This window comes from Talpa occidentalis, unplaced genomic scaffold (assembly GCF_014898055.3).
Source record: "Talpa occidentalis isolate TD23 unplaced genomic scaffold, MPIMG_talOcc4v2.1 talOcc4.9, whole genome shotgun sequence".
Classification (NCBI taxonomy): domain Eukaryota; kingdom Metazoa; phylum Chordata; class Mammalia; order Eulipotyphla; family Talpidae; genus Talpa; species Talpa occidentalis.
The window spans coordinates 91,461,180-91,482,285 of record NW_023605305.1 but is presented as its reverse complement, the minus strand read 5'-3'; the positions used below and the strand labels follow the sequence as shown (position 1 = coordinate 91,482,285).

General features: G+C 39.6%; 1 protein-coding gene across 5 annotated transcripts in view; it reads right to left on the bottom strand.

The window, feature by feature from the left end:
* Nucleotides 1-21,106, bottom strand: part of TENM2 (teneurin transmembrane protein 2) — a 3,493,894-nt gene that overhangs the window by 879,740 nt on the left and 2,593,048 nt on the right. For all 5 annotated transcript variants that reach the window (XM_054691588.1, XM_054691585.1, XM_054691584.1 and 2 more), the window contains one exon: nt 14,466-14,765. In XM_054691588.1, coding sequence (XP_054547563.1) covers nt 14,466-14,691 — 226 coding nt within the window. In that variant the 5' untranslated portion in view covers nt 14,692-14,765. The remainder of the gene's footprint in view (nt 1-14,465; nt 14,766-21,106) is intronic.

Here is a 21,106-nt window from a genome sequence, read left to right as displayed (position 1 = left end):
AAAATAGCTGAATCCCTGCCACAGAATGCTGAATCCTTCTATTTCTGTCAAGGACTGAAAGCCAGTAGCTTACAGTATTGAGCTACTACATAATTTAACATTCTATGACTAATCATTCTCTTGAGATGTAAACCGAGGTTGGACACAAGTAAATTGCTCCCGCAGATATTAATTCTATCTTTTATGGCTCAGTGATCAAGCCATCTGAGTTTCTTGAAAGGGGTTAATAAAAGACTTGTAAAGGTGTTCTGTGATCTGTGGCTGAAATTACAGCACGTGCTATTATTACTGTTTGTGTTAGTCTCCCCAGTAAACAGGCAAGATGGGTGCTTAGAGGATCCAGACAAGCAACACAACACATGTTAGCTCTCACCCAGGGTTTGGCTATAAATACAAGGCAACATGCAGCGCCCCGGCAAGTCCTCGAAAGCATGCAGGGTGCTGGGTGGAGGTGGCCAACATGCAGTACTGGCTTTGTTTGGCAACAAAGATCACTTGATCAGGCAGGAGAGTGTGCGGGGGTGGGGGGGCTGGCAAAGGCAACCCTGAATAATAACAACCCCATGCCTTCCACTGTTTGTTCTCATTTACTGCAGCCAAACTTAAACAACACAGGGCAAAGAGCAGCCCTGCAGGGAGCCGGAGAGGGGGGCAAGAGGGGAGAGAGAGAGCACTTTGGGAGCAGATGTGTTCCCTCGAGGCTCTCATGTGTGATGGGAATCCCCCATTACTAAATGTCCCCGTGCCTGGCACTGTAGTTGGCATAAGGGGAAAGATGAAGGAGACTCTGTCTTCATTTTCAAGGAACATACAGGGCATATTATGACTTCTAAGAGGAAAAAGCAGTGTCAGGTTTGCTAGGCATGTAGATAGAAATCTCACACATACTAAAAACAACAATAAAAACAACTGATAGGCCTCCCCGGTCGGTGGCGCAGTAGGTTGAGTGCAGCACTGTGAAGCTGTCCGCAGTCTCTGCAGCACCAATTTGATCCCTGGCCGGCCAGGGAGATTCCCACATGGTGTGGCAGACCTCTCCTGTCTCACCCACTGCTCCCCTCAGCAGTATATTTCGGTCCTTCTGCCTGCTCTGCTCCCTGCTCTGTCTCTGGTGAATTCTCTCACCCTCCCATGCCTCTGGCTTGGACCCCAGTGCTTGTATAAATAAATAAGTCTTTAAAAAAAAAAAGTTGGGTAATTCTATATTTTTGCATGTTTTATGTAAATCTAAAACTAAATTTATTAATAGCTTTTTAAAAACAACCAAATAAGCAAACAAAAATCACAATGTTTGCTATGTGAAATGAAATCAAAAGCCAATCACAAACCAAACTTGAGCATCAAGCCACACCTGTAATACAATCTCAGCACCTTCTGTTTCTACCAACCATTTTCTAACTAAGAAGTACACACTGGCAGCTTCAGGAGTTTACACCTGCCCTATAAATACTTTTTTCTTTTGGACTACACAGTGCTTGTTAAAATGAGTTACCTGTTCAAGGTCTTAACCTACTCTGTCCCGAAAGCAGAGACAGAGTCTCATTCTTTTGAGCATATACTTGGGATAGGATTTGACGAAGCAAGAGTGAAGTACAGGGGCAGAAACAGGAGGGGAAACCAATACAAACAGGTGACTAAAGATCTGGCCCCGGATGAGGGTGCCTGTGTCAGTGCTGGAACCTTCCCAGGAGCCTTAGGCAATGCTCCTCAGGATGAAGGGAAAGAACATTTATCATCTGCATCCTGCCTATTGGCTGAGGGGCCCCCACAGCTGCCCCTCTGTCCATAATTTTTACACTTGCATGTCATCTTCAAGGGCATTCAGTACCTTCTCACCAGAAAATCCCAGGGCAGGGAATGAGTCTAGGCCATTACGCTAGGTCTATTGAAAGTGATCAATAAGTGTCCATAGTATCAACACTTAAGACCTAAGGATTTTATGAAAACAATCCAGATTTCTCAACTTTTTTTTAAACTATACATTTCTTTTTTTTTTCTTTTTTAAAGATTATTTATTTGTACAAGCACTGGGTACAGTCAGAAGCGTGGGAGGGTGAGAGAATTCACCAGAGCCAGAGTGGAGAGCAGAACAGGCAGAAGGACCAAAGTGCACTGCTGAGGGGAGCAGCGGGCGTGGCAGGAGAGGTCTGCGCATCATGTGGGACCCTCACCGCCGGCGGGGGATCGAACCAGTGCTGCAGAGGCTGCGGGCAGCTTCGCAGCCCAGCGCTCAACCTCTGCGGCACCAGGGGAGCCCCAGATTTCTCAGCTTTCTTGAGAAGTTGGGCAGTCAAACAATCCAAGAACTGTATTATTCCTCAGGGGCACCAAATTGCTAGAGCTGAGAGGTACCACTGGGACACACATGATCTAAATAAGCACAGCCTCTACCTGACACACAATTGAAAACCAGACCTCCTTCATTGCTTTACTTTAATTGCCTCCCCCTCTGGGAGTGTGGGGCATTTTACCCCTATTTGAATCATTCCTACGTTTATTAAACACAATGAAAAGCAGGTGGGGGACCACTGGCCACTATCCTTCCTCACCGGCTTCACTTTTCAGCACTATACCTAGATTGTGTCTCTTCAGATGGTAGCTTTCAATTCATTATTACTGCTTTGACATTGAAGATATTGGATCAACTGACATAATTAATTGGTTACATGCTACATTCCAAGCCAGGTGCTCAAATTAAATCCCTACTTTGAGCTATTTAACAGAATGTAAGATGAGAAGCAGGAATCTAGAAAAATCAATCCACTTGCTTCTTCTGACTAAGAATAAAGAGGTGGAATCTGGCAACCAAGACCTGCAACACCTAATGCACAGGACCTGAAATGCCAAATACATGAACTGGCTATCTGACATTTGTTAACTGAAACCCTCTAAGAATTAGGAAGCTCTAGTAAAACTAGAATTATGGGTTTCTGACAGAAATGTGAGATTTCAAGAGACTGGCCAAAGCATGAGACTGCAAGCTTGACATACCATCAACTACCAAAAACATAATTGTATTCTGCAGAGTGTGTCCTGTTACATTCAAATCCATCGAGATGCTTTTTTTTCTGTAGAAATACAGTTTAAAAAAGGGGCCTTCCTGGTGGTGCAAGGTGTTGAGTAGCAGCACAATGAAGCTATCAGCAGCTTCTGCAGCACAAGTTTGATCCCTGGCCAGGGAGGTGACCCACATGGCACAGCAGACCTCTCCTGTCTTGCCCGCTGCTCCCCTCAGCAGTGTATTTCAGTAGATCTGCCTGTTTGGTTTCCCACTCTGTCTCTGGGGAATCTTCTCACCTCCTGCAGCTCTGGCCGGCAACCCAGTTCTTGTATGCATAAATAAATCAATCTTTAAATAAAATAATGATGCCTGGGTCCAACTCCTCAAACATTATGACTGAATGAATCTTGGGCAGGCTTGGGCACGGGCATTTTGAAAAGCTCCCTGAAGAGACAAATGAGTCACCACTGGTCCAGGGAGGGGTACAGAGGTCCATGCTCACACTCTCGGTCCCGCACTGTTCGGCCAGGGCAGCTCTGCACTGTGTTGTAATCTCCCTGCTGCTCAATCGCTGGGTTTTGTGAAGCACTAAGTGTGAACTGGGTCATCACCACACTGGGCTTTTGCCACACAAACAGGGGCTGAGAGTATGAGCATTAACTGAATTGTCACAGTGAAAGAAGAAGGTTTGGAACCCATGGCTGCCAGGCAAACATGGGTTGTCTAAAGGTGATGGTGTCACCTGAATTTGTAGGCATTGTGAGGGAAATGTGTTTGAGCTGTGGATATTTATCCTGCAGTGACTGGGCCTTTTTTTTTATTATGTTTTTTGAGGACATTAAAGTAATAGTCATTCCTCTGTCAATGTCCCAGCTGTAGTAAATAGATCCATAGAAACAAATTTAATCCACAGGAATTACTCTCTAAATAAATTCAACATTTTGGTTCAAAGCACCACAAATAAATTCAAGGTTTTAGCTCCCCACACATGAAGCAGACCTTTACTGTACAAGGACAGACAGGGAAGCACATTATAATGGCTAAGGTGGCAGTGGACATGGGGGAATTTAAAAGGAAGTTCTTTAAACTATTTTTAAAATAAAGTATACCCCACTGGGACAGCAACTGCCCAATGCCTCCTATTCACAAATCAGGGTGAACAAAGAGAGGTTTCACAATGTGTGACTCTGGCCAAAGAAAAGAAAAACCTGGAAAAGGAAGGAAGATAACAGATTCAAGTGAGAAGACAAAAAGATCCCATCTTACTTTTCTGTGTTTTTTTTTTTTTTTTTATTCTGAACAAGATCTTTCTGTCTTGGAGAGAATGCATTAAACATAATGTTCATAGTAACTTTGGTAAAATATTCCAAATATTATAAAGGCTGTTGGACATTATTAAATAAGTCTGTGTTGCACTTATTTTTAATATCTTTGCGCACACTCAGTATTTGTTCTCATCACTCCCAGCAGAGATTTATTACTGAAGTAGATCTGACTTGAGGTTGAGTGGAAAGGAAAGCAGTCAGTGCAGGAAGAATATTGAGTAACTTGGTGGTGTGAAGGTGTTTAGCTGCAGCAGGGAGAGAGGGCTTGTAAGATATGCATACCAATTAAGGCGCTGAAGAAACAAACGTGAATTCATTTCGGATCCACACCAGCCCTCTCATCTTTATATGTCTCTAGGGATGCTTCTGGAATTTCCAGAGCTGAAGATTAAATTATAAACCCAAAACATGACACTGAAAATATAATGTCTCTTTGATAATATCAGTGCTGTGACTCCTCAGTGGGCAGGGCAGCACCCTATTCTATCCAGTCTAAGGCATAGTGAGGCCGACATTGGCAATTACTCTATCTCTACACCACAGTTTCTCTAGTTTCAAGCTGCCATCAATCACATTGCACCAAAGGTCTTCTACACATATGACAACGTAGGTCCTTATCGAGGAACAAGTAAAACCCAGGTGTCCCCTGCTATCCAAAAGCAGTGTTCTTATGAAAACTTTATGCCAAAATGGCATAAAGCAATGAAGCAACTGCCATTAATTTATATGGAAAAATTTCTAAACCTTCCAAGACCAAGAAATAGCCCAACAAATCATAGCAAATAACACATAAAATTTAAATCCACACTAGCATATAGTAAAGGTAGGAATAATATAATGAATAATAGTCTGAATAATCCAGTTCCTTTAACTTGGCAGGGACACTCTTGTTACTCGGGATGTTGTAGCAAAACCAGTGCTGCACATGATTTTTGCTTTTCACCTTTAGTTGGAAAAGCAAAAACACTCAGAATTTCTCTTGGTTAGAGAACAGGTATTAACATAGGTCTTTAGTAAAAGCTAAGTGGCCTAAGGCAAACATTTAAAAAGGGGTGGGGGATTAAACCTGTATGTGACACCAATCTAGAAAAGCCAGTAGTATCCTAGATCACAAGTATGCAGGGGAAGCAAATGTTAGTTCAACGCAATATGTGAAGCATTATAATTATAGTCATTTTTATCCTGTTGCCAGTAGAAGAGAAGAAACAAAACCACAGAGCACTCGTTTATCTCCCTATTCACCAGAGCCAGAGAACCCATGTGCTAAGAAGGCTGAGCGACTTATAAAGAGGATAATAACAACAATAACAATGCTTAAAGGCTACCTGAATTTAAAGGGCAGAGGTTCCACAAGAGAGAGGGCCCACAGATCAAGCATCATGGAGAGAATGGATTTCGAATAGGCAAATAGGAGTCATATAGTAAGGGACAAACATGGAAGGTTCTGGGCTATTTCTATAACTGCAATAGTTCCCAGGGAACTATTGTTGTTGCCACACACAACAACAGATGACAGAGGACGAGGACGGGTATAAGAAAAAAAAGCAGAAATGGAGTTTAAAAGTGGAATGTGAATGGACTGGTTATAGGCACTCTATGAAAGGTTTCTGAAGGAAGCTGTGCACCAAACAAGACATATCTAGGGACCTAAAATAGTCTATATGCATTAACATTGTGACCTCTGATTTAGGAGGCCAACTCTGAGTGTTTAAGTGGGAATTTTATTCATTTATGCCTGGAATGCTAAGACAAGTATGGACTGAGTGGGTGGGGCATATATAGGAAAGTAAGGCTTTTTTTCTAATCTCTATGTAGGAGCCTCCTTTTTCTGTGCACTGAATGCCTCTGTTCTCCTTTATTTTCCTGGTACATTTCTCCTGGATGATCACACCAAGTCCCATGAACTTATTAGCTGTCAACTCCTAAATCTCTTCCTGGCTCAAGTCACTCTCCAGATTTTCAGAACATTCAGTACATTCAATTGCCTATTAGACATCTATAGATGCATAGCCCTAGAGGACCTCAAGCTTGAAAGGTCCACAGCTACACGTACTATCTTAACTCATAAATCAACACAGCTGGGATTCAAGCTCCAATAACTGGCATTAATACCTAGTCAGTTGCTATAACCAGAAATTTCAGCAATGCCCTTAACTCTTTTTCTGGCCATCACTTTGCTTATCCCATCAGTGGTAAAATGTACTGATTCTACCTCCTAAGCATGCTCCTTGACTTTGCTAGTCAAATTACACTCTGAGTTGCACACACATACCCTTTACATCTTCCAAGAGTTCCTGACTTATTAGCCACTGATGACAATGAACAAGATATTGTGGTCACTTAGAGGACAGCCAGATGTAACAATCTTTTTGCTATCTTTCCCTTAACCTGGGTCCATATGAGCTGTGCTGCTGCTACTCTGTGCAAGGGCAGTAACCTCACACAGTTGAGAAGAGTCCAAACTGTTGTAACAACAGTCCAAAGTGTTGAAACAACACTGTATCTTTATATTCAGGCTTATGTCGCCATTGCAAGAGAACTTGAATTAGCAACCTATGCACTTCCACTTAAAAGGTTATTGACCTTTCTCAGTTCTTTAAGTAAATTCAGCATCAGAAAGGCAACATTTTCTTCGCAGAAGACAGTCAATGACCAAATGTCCCAGAAAAGTGGACCTACTTTCACTTTGCAGAATCCTAAAAAGCCAAAAAATCTTTGTTGTCCAACATTTCTCAAACTGTCCCCACTTTTCCAATTCAAAATATGGGGTTCCTTTGACTAGATGGAAACACACTGCCTACCTCACTTGCCTCACTGTCCATTCTATTTCCTTGGAATATACTCCATAGTGCTGGTGTTTTCTTCCTGGAATGCCTCCATGACCCAGTTTCTCCCTTCTACTCTAGCTCCTCTGTCCCACTTCACTTTCATCTAACCTGAAATTCTTCTCGGTGTTTGAAACAATGAAGCTTTGTTACCTCCAGACCTCTGCATATGCTTTATCTTTTGCCTAAAGACCCTTTCTTGCCTTTTTGAGCACCCAACTTCTCCTCAACCTTCAAGTATATTAAAGGATGTCGCAACTTCTGACATCCCTGAAATGCAATTATGGGTTAGATACTGCTACAAGTTATGCCCACAGGATGAGAAACCTGGAAATAAGATAAATTAAGCAGGGCTGGTGGGCATGATTTGGTGAACATCCATATAAAGATTCAATAAAAAAGAATCTTTTAAAACTCTATCTAAGATGCAAATGTTGTGACACCATGCCCCAAATCTGAGACCTAAAAAATGTAATCAGATTCTGAAGAAAAGGCAATTAAGTTTGATACTTGATTATCTTAGAAAAAAGGTTCCCAGGGCTGTTAGAAAAGCAGAAATGGAACATGGAAAGTCCATACTTGTCTTAGACTTGAGCATCACTAGCGTCGGGAGCACCTATTAGCAGCCCAGTCAGTATTCCTTATTTCTTATATCAGAACTGGTCTTTCCTGTGTGAAATCCATTCCATCAGGTCCAGGAGGCACTCACCATAAGCTGTTCCAGGTACAGGATAGGTATAAGCCCCAGGCATTTCCAATTGGAGTTAGAGCGATACACAGCAGTGTTAGCATGGACCCCAAGCCAGACCTAATTGATTCTGCCCTGGAAATATTCTGCTGGAGACTGCAAAAAAGGACTCTTTCCAATGATGTTACAATGGGAAGATAATGTGAAAGTGGGATTATCAACAGACATGTTCAAACAGATCTTTCTGAATAGTACAACCACATACAGTGAACAAGAAATGAGTTAAGTGTGGGGCCAGATGAATTGCTGGATTCTCCAATGAATGTAAGTCAATGCATTTTATTTTCAAATAAACTAATTTCAGTGGGGAGACTATGTTACTTTCTTTCACGTTCAACTGGAAGAGTTGATTGTGGCCCACATCTACAGGCATGGAAAAACACAAAGTAGTCCTAGAATATCAACCATGTGACGCAAGGTAAGATAGACTCTCTTTCAGTTATATAGACTCCCAATTTTTACACAAGTGAATGAATGAATTTCATGCATACTTTACATGGAAAACTCTTAGTTCAACCCATTTCTGAAATTTACATTTATTTACAAGCTATAAAATGCATAAAAATGAAACCTCTATATACCCAATGACAGTATCATAGAGAGTTTTTTCTCAATTTTTTTACTTGTAAATTTGTCTGACTAGCAACTCTAGTACAGTGTGTTGGCATCAGCTGACAGTTGTTACATAGCATCTTTCATTCCTTTCTAAAAATAGGGAAATAATGTGTGAGCTATGTTGATCTTTTTAAGCAAAAAGTATGGTGTGAAGGGAGCCAAACACACTCTATCAGCAACAAAAGAGAAATTTTGGGTTTGAAGATGTCAGGATTTTTGCAAGTCATGGGAAACAAACCCAACGGGGGAAAAATATTTCTGTTGCACAAAGTAGTAAAAAGGTTGAAAAGCACATGCTCTTCACTTTTCTGACAACAGGATAAAAATGACAATAATTATAATGATAGCCACTAACATTATTTCAGCACATATTAAAAAGATAACCTCCATAGCTTGATAAATGTCCAGTGAGAAGAAATGTACTGATAATTATATCGGTGGGACTTTTACAGATAGAGAGAAGAGAATTAGTCTCTGCTCTGGAAATTGATCAAGGTCATAATGGTAGAACACAAAAGTAATGGAAAATAGACACAGTTTAAATGTGGGTCTTCAATCTTGCCTATTTTCCTGTATCTCTCATGTGAGAAAGAAGGGTTGAAGTTAGCCAACAAGAAGATGAACGGTCACACTACATTGGAAAGTTGTAGAGTCTCTATTTCTAAAGGTTTTTTTGTTTTTTTGTTTTTTTGTTTTTTAACCAAAAACACAACCAAAGACTAAGAAGCACCACATTACTATCAGTTGAATTATAAAAAAAAAAAAAAAAAAAAAAAAAATCCTGTCTCTAAGTAGGAGAATAAATGGAAAGCCATCTTTTCAAGGTATTTTTCAGCATTCCAAATATTGACCTAACAAACTCTTGAACATCACTTGAATGGAAAAATTGCTCATTGCAGGTTAATTAAAGGGTTGGAGTTTTCAAAATAGAACCTTTCGAGGTTTGAGTACAGAGAAAAAAATGTTAAGACAATGGTATAAACAGAAATGCACACAGATTTCCAAAGTAGTTCAACAATTATTATATACATTAATTGAATCAATACAGCTAACATTTTAACTTAGTAATGCTTCATGAGTTTTCATCTTATTAACATGGGTTAAATGTATCCTATGCCAAATTACACAGAACAAACTGTATTGCCCAAATTATTTCAAAGATCACAGGAGTGAGAATTACTTTATGAAATACCAAAATCGAACCTAGCCTAAAGAGTGCGTCTGTTATTTTTAAAGTGCATGAACGGGTCGGTGAAAGTTATTTCTTTGCTAGAACTGAGTGAGAGAACTGAGGCAAGCATAATTTCAAAAATCCAATCTTTCCCCAATTCTTTCTTCAACCTTGACCCAAACAGACAGCCTAAGGTGCAGAAGAAGAATTCAATCTTGGTCCCTCTCAAGAGACTTTCACTACTAACAGGAAAGTAGGGCTTTTTGAGGAACCGAGGCCTGACTGAACTCTGGTCTATGGGGCCAGGGCTCAGACAGAAACCTGCCAGCTCTGCTTATCTGAGCAATATCATTAGACAGTGCACCTTTCTTGGGTAGTGTTCCAGGTTGAGAGGTTGTGCAAAAAGGCGATGATTGTTGGGGAGGGCACAGGCTAAGTGTTGACAGCCTGGCACACATTCTGACTGTAGGAACTTTCCTGCAGTGGTGGTTGGTGGATAGATTGCAGGAAGGAATCTTTCATGCCATTGGGGGATGTGCAAATGGAGAGGAATGGATGAGAACTGGGATAGGGATCAGCTGGTAGTATAGGTCATTATAAACTCTGATAGTGACTGCAGCTCCTAGAGCTTGAAGAAAGGTTACTGGTGTCAATACTTAAAGGGTTGAGAAATCAACCATCATAGCCTTTGACTAAGCCTTTAATGGCCTGCTTTTTGTTGGTTTATTTATTTATTTGGGAGGTGATCAACCAGTAGTATAAAACTCAGCTCTAAATTCCATCTCCCTGGATTTGAAACCTGTCTCCACCACTTCCCTCGTTGGTGACCTTGGATGAGTTACATAATCTCACCATGCCTCAGTTTCCTAATCCATCAAAGAGGTGAGTAATAACAGTACCCAGCTCACAATGTTGTTGTGAATATTAACTGAGTTGATACAAGCAAAATGCTCAGATTGCATCTGGCAGACAGAAGGTACTGAATCGATGTCAGCCATTATTCTTCTGTTTTTTTTTTTGTTTTTTTTTTTAATTATTGCTGTTCAACACATCTGTGTACTAATCCCATTGAAACAGAGAAGGTGGAGCAGCAATACAGGCACATAAATTTACAAAAACCAAGTCGATGTCCAACTTTAGATTACTAAATCAGAGAAGAATGGCTCCTATATCACACTGCTCTGCACCCCAACTTCAGGGTCCAACAGAATAAGCTTCTACATCCTGCCTGAGAACTTGGCCGACCCTCCTTATTCCAAATGGCATCTATTTCCCAAGTTGGGTTAAAGCTGGGTCTTACCAGCGCTCATGCCGCTGGTCACATTTGTCAGGTGTATTAACTTTTGCGCCACTAGGATGCTCTTTAAGTGCAGGATTTTAGTCACTTACTAATTACTAATTACTCCGATGGCCACAGACCTAGGGTCAGCAACTTTCTTCCTTCACTCCAGGAGGATCTGGCATAATAGAGGCCAGACAGGTAATTGCCGTCTCTACCAGGGGAAGAGGTCCACAATAGAAAGCAGAGGAGGATTCTGTGTTGAAAGCAAGCAAAGAAGGTCTCGTGACGGGGGCTCTCATTAAGCTTCTCAGGGGAACACCTGCCCCGTCTCTCCTGCTGGGCCCTGGCAGCTTCTCACATGTGCTGCTTGCAGCCCACCAGCTGGAGGAGCTGGACAAGGTCTGACCCTGGCCCCACATCACTTTTCCCGGCTGACAATTCTTCTCTCCTCTGAGCATCTGGAGAAGTCATCCAACTGTGTTTGCCAAACTTGCTTGTGTGTGAGAAGTGTGTTTGTTTTGTGATCGGCATCTTGGGTTTTAAATAAGAATACCACAGGAGATGATCCTGCTATGATCCTGGCTAATGTACCTCTAGGCTAATAAGTACTGAGATGATCCTGCTCTTTGATTTCATGAATAAGAAAGTAAAATGAGAAATGCATGACATTTAAAAAAATTATTGTTAGTACTGAGTATAACATTTATTTTAACCCTCTCTGAGGTGGTGAAGTTTCACGTGGAATGTGCTGCTTGCCAGATTGTATCTCCTGTTCCTCCTCTCCTTAAATATGTGCTTATTTACTTCCTGCAGAGTTCAATTTTAGAACCCATCAAAGTAGATCCACTCAGACTCTGACTACATTTTCATGCATAAATTCATAGACGTCTTCAGAAGGAATTGCACTTGCATATGCAAATACTTTCCTATGCCTTTTCATTTCTACTTTGGCCTGCACAGTTTTTAATTCATGCAAACACATTACACAAACAAATATGGGCTCAATAACAACACACGGCATGTGTGAATTGTTAATTGCAAAGCTATGTGTCTGATATGGCCAAGCAACTCCCATTATTATCAATAGAGAGGAGCAAGATTAAACAGGAAGAATAAAAGTATATTTGAAAATAAAACCCCCAAGTACTTGGTTTTGTTTTATGTAAATATTAAGAAGGGAAAAGGTGACAGGCCAATCCACGATTCAACAATAATCTGGGATCTACAGCTCAGGGCACTATGATCCAGAAGCCAGGAGGGACCTTTAATGAGATTTAGGAAGAAGTCTACATTTCTGCACACAGTCTCGAGAAACAAAAATATATGCAGCAATACTGTCAATGAAACCAAGAACACAGCCAAAAAGGAGAAGCTCTCAACCGTGCTGGTGTGCAGCACCTTTCAAAATGTTTGAGTCTTGGATTAGTGATGCTCTGAGAAACAACAGAGAGGTGTCCTGATTTTTCATATTGGAAACTGCTGTACTGCCTCAATTAATTAAGCCGAGATTCTTCATATCTTTTTTTACTTTTTTTACAATTCCTATTATATTCAGTTTGGGGTAGGGTGAGAACTTAATGAGGTAAAACACTTGTTGAAGTTACTTGTAGATCAAAAGCATTTGGTACAGAGCAATTTTCGAGGAACCCTCCCCCTTTTTGATATGTGTTTCATTTACATGAAGAGAACTCAGAAAATAAGAGTGAAGATTAAATAAAAACCGTATCCTGTAAAGGTTTACATCTGCAATGGAAACAGAACTTCGACTGTTTCTCTGCTGATTTTTCCCCCTATATTCTGTAAAATATAAAAGCTGGAGCTAAAGTGGGATCATATGAGACTGTGTTTTTATAACAACCATGGATTAAAGATTTTTATAACAACCACGAGATATGTGTGTGTATGTATATAGTATATCTTCCAAGGGGGAAAAAAAAAATAAAAGTAACAGGAAAAAGAAAAGAAACCAGGAAATGTATTTGCAAGCAACTACAGACTGAATGTTTATGCCCCTCCAACATTCATTGTTGAAACTTAATCATCAATGATACTTGGAGGTGGAGCCTTTGGGAGGCACTTAGGTCATGAAAGTGGATTCTTGGTGAACAGATTTGGGTTTAATGTACTACAGAAGAGGCTGCGTGGAGCTCCCTCTTCAGCTCCATGAGGGCATAAGAAAAGACAACTGTCTATGAACCAGGAAGAGGCCCTCACCAGACACCAAATCTGCAGTGCCTGAACCTTGGATTTTCTAGACTGTGAAAATTGAATTTCTGTTGTTTACAAGGCACCAGTTTATGACATTTTGTTATAGTAGCCTGAAAGAACTAAGATACATTAAGGTATCTCATTAGGAATTATTAGTTGCTGCATTTACTGCCAAGAACGTGGAGCAAGAAATAAATCAGTATTGGATTCTTGATGCAATAACCTAGCAGACAGGGCCTTGACCCTGGGCCCTGGTGGAGGGACCCTTCCAGTGCAGCATGCCAGTGTATTTTTGTGCATTCACTTGTCATTTTGCAAAGCCATTCATGTAAAGGGTACACACGGCAAGGTCGAGGTGAGTACCAAACATGGGTGTCTCGGGACTGGTGAGTAGATTCAGCCCCTCGACCTCCCAGTGCTGATACATTTTTGTCAGCATGTCCTTATATTTACAACCCTTGAAAAGTGGTAACAAATTCCCTCATAGATATTGGTGAAAAAAGAATGCCAATTGTTAGTGTTTGGGAGAAAATAATCCCCTCCCCAAAGAAATAAAACTACTATGAGAAAACTGAGTCCTGGGGAAAGTAGCAGGGAAGACAGTATCAGTGGAATCAGTAATGTGTTTGCCTATAGTGTGAAGGTCTCTCTCTCTCTCTCTCCATAAATATACGTATGTATACACACATGCACATATACATATACATAGATATATATGTGTGTGTGTGTCACAATTCATACCACAATTTTGAGGGGTAGAAATTATATAATGTGTGTTAGAGCAGAGGTCAAATATGTTTTAATCAATATACTCTTTCATTAAAGAAAATTTTACTGAGATGTCCACTATTTAAGTGCAGCAGAAATTTGAGTGCTTGGAAGCTTGTGAATGGGCTTCAAGGAGAAAAGTTTAAAAGCCACAGATAATCTCACACTCCTCAAGACAGGGAGTTGGTGGTCTCAGGGACACTACTGACAGAGCCAAGAGTCTGCTGTGTTACTGGTGTCAAAATCTACTATGATGGGTCTCCAAGAGCAGACTCCAAATTGTTACAGAACTTAGTGTTCAGGACAAAAGAGAAACTTCTGTAATACCCACAGGTGTTTGATCTGGATCAACACAGGTGGCTGCTCTTCTAGATTAAACTTTCAGGGGCTGGTAAGTTGAAGTCCACAAGCTTTGCTCTCAGTTTTTCACCAACCTTAATCATGTACCTGGCAACAGGGCAAGTCAAGACTGCAAAACGGCTCAGGAAGGCTCAAAGAATCAGCAAGATCAGCTTAACATACCTTGTCTTGGAAACTCGTCAGACTCCCGGTGCACAAGGTCTGTGACTCGGTTTCCATAGTGCATTCTGCTGTCATGATCATAGGCCTTCAGGGTCTCGCTGGAGCTATAGGACTTCTGCGTGGGCACACGGCAGTCTTCACTGTCCAGGGAAGAACTAGTGTAGCGACACTCTTTGCCACACCGCCCCCTGGTCAAGGAGCGGTGTCGCCGATCCTTTACATCCATGACTGCAGATGAGGCAGAACTCCGACGTGATCAGAAAAGTCAGGCCTGAGATCTGGCACCTGTCACTTCACCACCTAGAAACATCAAAGGAAAATAGCAAGACTGTGATTACAAGAAATGCTGCCTTCAGTTCTGACTCACACGCTGACTAAGATCACAACAGAAAAAGGCAAATTTGGTCACTGCTACATCATCTCTTTTGCAAATGCTTAATGTAAATACTTAAACAATCAGCTTAAACTGAAGACCATGACACAGTAAATTCATTTTCTTGCTGTTTAATTTAATAGATTTTTTGGGGAAAACTAATAGCAAAGTAACTCATCTTTTGATTTTCTATATGTGCACATGGTGACATAAGTCTGTCACTTTAATGCAAGATCTTATTATGAAGCAGTTCAAAGCCAAAGTATCCTCTTTAATCACATTCTCTTTTTGCTAAAGATGGTTAGGGAAAAGCCAATATAAAAAAATAAAGAAATAAAAATAAAAGAAAGGTGTGTGACGCTTATACATGTGCTGTTGATGCTTTGCAATGATATCATGTCACATTCAACTAACAGAAAATTGCCCCACTGGTCTGGAAAATAATAATAGTGGGTGTTCTTGACATGGAAACCATCTTCCTCTGATTTCTTTAATGATACTTCAGCAAACTCCCAGTCATGTTTCTCTTCTTTTCAATTCAATGTGTTGGACACAACTCGGTCATTTCTTTTTCAGAGTGCCCTGCCAACGCAGGAACTTACAGACAAGAGGTCAAGTTGGCACAACCACTTGACCACCAATCTCAGCCCATCCACATTTCTCCCTTCATTACTGGAATATACACCATGGGAAAGGAAAACAGGGAACAGCACTGAATACAACAGGGAAGCTGATGGAGAGGCCCCTTTCTAACATATCAGCTGGCAACCAGCAAGCCACAAAATCCATCCTCTGACACCCAGGGCCTGGAAGTGTATGCCAAACATCACTCAGAAAACACTTGCCTTCTGCCCAGCAAATACAACAAAAATGCTTAGGCGCCTCCAGGTTCCAAATGATAGGCTCTTAGTGATTTCATTGGCCATGCAATACAGCATGGAGCACCAGGCCAGAGACTGGACAGAATGGACAAATAAGAATTTTAATTAAAAAGGAAAATACAACGCAGAGCCAGTGCAATGATTTTTGCTTCAGGCTACTGTTGCTCAGTGCCTCCTCAATATATTAGGAAATACTTGGGGAGCAGATCCATAGTTTTCAACCCTCTGTTCTTCTCTGGGTATTTACTACACTGTAATGGGATGCCTACCTACACCCAAGGGCTAGCAGTATGTGCAGTGCTGTGGCTGGCAGCTGTCCCAGGACAAGAAGCCAACCTCCCCCTTGCTTGTCTTTTCATACCAAGGGATTATTATGGCTCTCAGAAACCATACCAATTTAATATTATTTGTACATTTCATCTAATGCTGTTTGACAAGTTTCAATCAAACAGAAGGTATACATGTTGTGAATACCTAGCATGGTTATGGTGCTGCCCAGGTCAAGCAGGAAAAACCTAATAGTTTCCTGGATTCTACTGTTCCTGACTCAGGAAGTTGAGATACACCTTTGAGAATCATCAGTCAAGATGATGATTCATCAGTCATCAATAAATCAGATTGATGAGATGAGAATCATCAATAACCAGACCCCAGGACCTGCTTGGAGAAAACAAATAGTATTGGCATGGAAGGTTTTGTGGCTGCCTAGTCAATTAAGTGTTTTAACATTAACGCAATTTTCTGGCTGCCAAAAATCTCCTACCTTAATTCCCAATATGTGAACTCAACATTTTGGAATCCATGTTACTGGCTGGTTAAGACTATGGCTGGTTAAGACTGGTTGGGTCAAGACTAAAATCTTGATTGAATGTCAATCCTATCATAACCAAGGACTAGCCAAAGCCCGATAAAATTATTCCTGGCCTTTCAAGCTCAGTTTTTCAATCAGTAAAAAGATAAAAACAACACTATCTAGTTCTCCCTGGTGGCACAAGGGGTTAAGATGCAACCTATGAAACTGTCTGCAGCCTCTCTGCAGCCTGAATTCAATCCCCTGGCTGGCCAGGGAGCAACCCACATGGTGCAGGAGACCTCTCCTGACTCGCCCACTACTCCTCTCATCAGTGTACTTCTGTCAATCTGCCTATTCTGTTCCCCACTTGTCTCTGGTGAATCCTCTCACCCCCCACACCTCTGGCCTGTACCCCAGCTCTTTTATGCATAAATAAATATTAAAAAATTAAAAAAAATTAAAACAGATACTGTGATAAAGCCCTCTTTTATAATACATCATAGAGGTCCAATAGGACATATCTTTCTTTCTTTTCTCAGTTAAGTATTTACAGTCTTGCACTAAACAGAGGGTGGAGATGTAACATAAGTCTCCCAAACTCAAGGTTCTAATTATCCATTTCAACACTTGAACAATACACAGATAAAGAAAAATGTGTCTACCTAGTCAAGAGTGTATAAGACTGCCCATCCATGCTGAGGAACCACAAGTGGTTCTTTCGGGATTTGGGTACTCTGAGTGGAGTATTTTATTCCCCTAATATGCTTCACTGTAAGTCTTTACTTTTAAATATTTTCAGTGCTCCTGACTCATGAAAACCAATCTCTTCTGATTTGCATCGTTCTTTGGAAAGCAGGCTGAGTTTCTACATGTGAGTATGTGATTTTATTTTATTTCTTTCAAATCATACTCTGAGAGGAAGCCTAAAGGCTTATTACCTATTTATAAAGTACAAGAATTTTAGTTTTTGGACATTCTGACATCTAATTTGGTTGCCCCGTGATCTTTTGCTCAATTCTTCTCTTCCTTCAATAAGCCCTTGATAGTTAAGTTTGTTAGCAATGTCACCTTTGGGTAAATGATAGAAATGTATATATAATGAAGTAAAAAAAAATGACAAATCTTAGCTTGGAAAAGCTAACTTCTTAAGGAACTAAACAGAATACACAGACAGTTAGCCTATGGACATTTCACATTTTGCTTATCTATTACTTAAAACTTAATTTTCAATAGAAAAATATAAAACCAGAAATTTTATATTAAAATCTGGATGTCCAGCTTATCACTAAATTCAACAATTTAGCAATGTCTGCATTCAAAAGGATAGGATATGTTTTTACCTATATTGCCCACTAGATATAGGTAAAAACCCAGAGAATAATATAGAACAAACATAAGAAGTGTCTGAAACACAGAATGAGGAGGTAGAACAATGAGGCATCTCAGGTCCCATGGAGTTACACTGTGATAATTTCCCTGGGATGCTGTTTTGCCTTACAAATCCAAGACAATGAGCTATAAGACATTGGCAATCCAGAAATACCAATGGGCACAGATAACAAAAGCTCCTATAAAAGCCAGCTTCCTCTATTCAAAGAAGTAAGAAAGGGGAAGACTAATAAGAGAAAAAAAAAATGTTTGGATAGTTACTACCATACTTTAATCAATTAGCATGAAAAAAACTATATTCTTGGCCCTATATTCATCAACAAAAGTGGGGAACCTTAATGTCCATGCTACTGAGGAAGTAGCAAGGCATTTCTACCACAAATATGAGGTTTTAGAGAAGGAAAAAAAGTGATTTAGGAATTTCATCACTTGCAGGAAGTAATGGGATCGGGATCATCTCTTCCTTCTACAGAGCTTGGCCTTCCACCACCACCAGGTGGTAACAAGATGCCCCCCACCTTCTTCACTGGGCTCATGTAGGAAGAGGACTAGTAGAGAGTTAGGTATATCACTCTCTCCCTTTGGTAACAAGTCCTCCTTTTCCTTGGTGGCTGTGGTGCCAGTAAATGCCATATGGGGAGGAGTAATAAGGAACTCACCCTATCACCCAGGGAGGTATCAGTGAAGACCTATACAGAAACCATACTCCCCATATCCTCCCCTTCTCATAGCTCCTAACAAGGAGCTCCCTGCTCTTGGTGTTGGGAAAGACTGGGTATGGAACCTGGACTTCATTCCCAACACAGCGATGATGGCATAGGGTCTCTCTTCTCCTGACAGAGTAGTGTCAGAGGAAACCAGGTAGAAGAGAAGGTTTAAAGAAAATTCAGAATCACATAATACTGCAAATGTCTAGTTTTCAACGAAAAAATCACCTGTCATACCAAGAAATAAAAAAGATCTCAAACTGTAAGAAAAGGCAATCGATAGATGCCAACACTGAAATGACAAAGATATTAGAATTATATGGCATAGATTTTACAATAGCCATCATAAAAATGCTTCAGTGAGCAATTATGAACATATATGAAACAAATGTAATAGAAAGTCTCATCAGAAAGCTAGTCTCAGCGGATGGATGGATGGATGGATGGATGGATGAATAGATAGACAGACAGACAGAAAAAACAGGAGATAAATAGAAGACCTTGGTGGAAATTTTAGAACTAAAAAACAACTAAAATGAAAAATTCAAAAGGTGGGCTTATAAAGCAGAATGGAGGTACAGAAGACAGAATTAGGAAACTTGAAAATTCAACAATAGAAATTGCCCATTCTATATAACAGATAAAATCTATTAAAAAGAATGGAGCTTCAGGGACTTGTAGAATAACAAAATACTTAATGTTTTTGTCATTAGAATTTTGGAAAGAGGAAGGGGCTGAGAAAGTAATCAAATAGCAGCTGAATACAGTTACATTTGCAAAAGACATAGAGATACACATTCAAGAAGATGAACAAATTGAAATCAAGATAAACCCAAATAAATATGTACCAAGAAGCATAATAATTAAACTCTTAGAAACTAAAGACAATGAAAATCTTGAAATTACTCAGAGAAAAATGATACCTTACTTGATGGGAAAACAATTTCAATGAAAAGAGATTTTTTTATGAGATACCATGGATTCCAGAAGGAAATGACACAACATTTTCAAATTGCTAAAAGAACTTTCAACCCAGAATTCCATATCTAGTGTAAACAAACTTCTAGAGTGAAACTGAAAACAAGACTTTCTCAGGTGAAGAAAACTAAGAGTATTTGGAGTTAGTTTTAAAGAATCAACATTTAGTTCTCTAAAACAGAAAGGAAATAAAAAAAAAAAAAGAAAATGTTTGCACATTCGGGAGGCAGAAAAAAACTTGGCAAGCAAAAATATCAGTAAATGCAATGGATTTTCTCCTTTTGAATTTTCTAAATTACTTTTGAAGGGAGCAGTAAAAATTATAGCATTGTCTGATGTTGTTCTAAATTTACGTAGAGAACATATATAAGAATTTATAATATAAATAGGGGAAGGAAAAGACACATAGGAAGTTAGAATTTTCACACTTCACTTAAACTGGTAAAATGATGAAATAGTAGACTGCTAAATATGCTTATATAAAATAAAGTATACAAAGAGAGGTGCTCAAAAACACTATAGATATAATCAAAATGGAGTTCAAATAAATATTCAATGACCCACAAAAAGGTAGAAAGAAGAAAACAGAGAAATAAAAACAGAGAAAATAAGAGAACAAATAGAAATCAAGATTAAATGGCAGACTTAAGCCCTAAACACCAAGAATTATATTAAATCTTGAATGATTTAAATAGACAAAGAAAACCCAGAGATCTGCAAAGTTAAAAATATCACCCAAATCTATGCTATCAACAAGAAAGTCACTTTAAATATACAGTGTAGGCATGTTGAGAGTAAAGCAAAGGGGAAAGAAATATAATGCAAGTATTACCAAAAGGAATCAAGAGGGACTATATTAATATTCAATAATGTGAACTTCAAGGCAAAGAAAATTAACAGAGACAAAGAGGGGAATTATATAAGGATGAGTGTATCAATCCTCCAGGTAATAGCAAGTCTAAACATGTATGTACCAAAATCCTGGGCTACAAAATATGTGAAACAAAAGAAAAAATTGAAAGGATAAAGAAACAAATCCACATAGTTGGAGGTTTCATTTCCAGCATCCCAATAGTTGATAAAACAACTAGACATAAAATCAAGAAGGAAAAAAAAAAAAAAACAATCATCAGCCATAGCATTTATAGTTTAATCCTTTCAACAACACTAATTCCCTACCAGTCTTAAATCGCGAAGAAACATCTGTCAGGGAAAATCATAGGCAATACCATAAAACAATCTTCAAACATTTTAAAAAAATTGAAATCATACAGAGCATGTTCTCTCAACACAAGGGAAATACACTAGAATAGCAGAAAGAAGAAAACAGTCAAGCACTTGAAAACGAAACAACACTTTTGTAAATAATTCAAGAATAAAAAAAGTGGTCTCAAATGAGATCAAAATAAACATTACAGTGAAGGAAAATAAAAAAATATATCACAATTTGTGACAAACTACTAAACTAAATGAATTTATTGGAAAATAGGAAGTTGTAAATCAATAATCTAAGTTTCTAT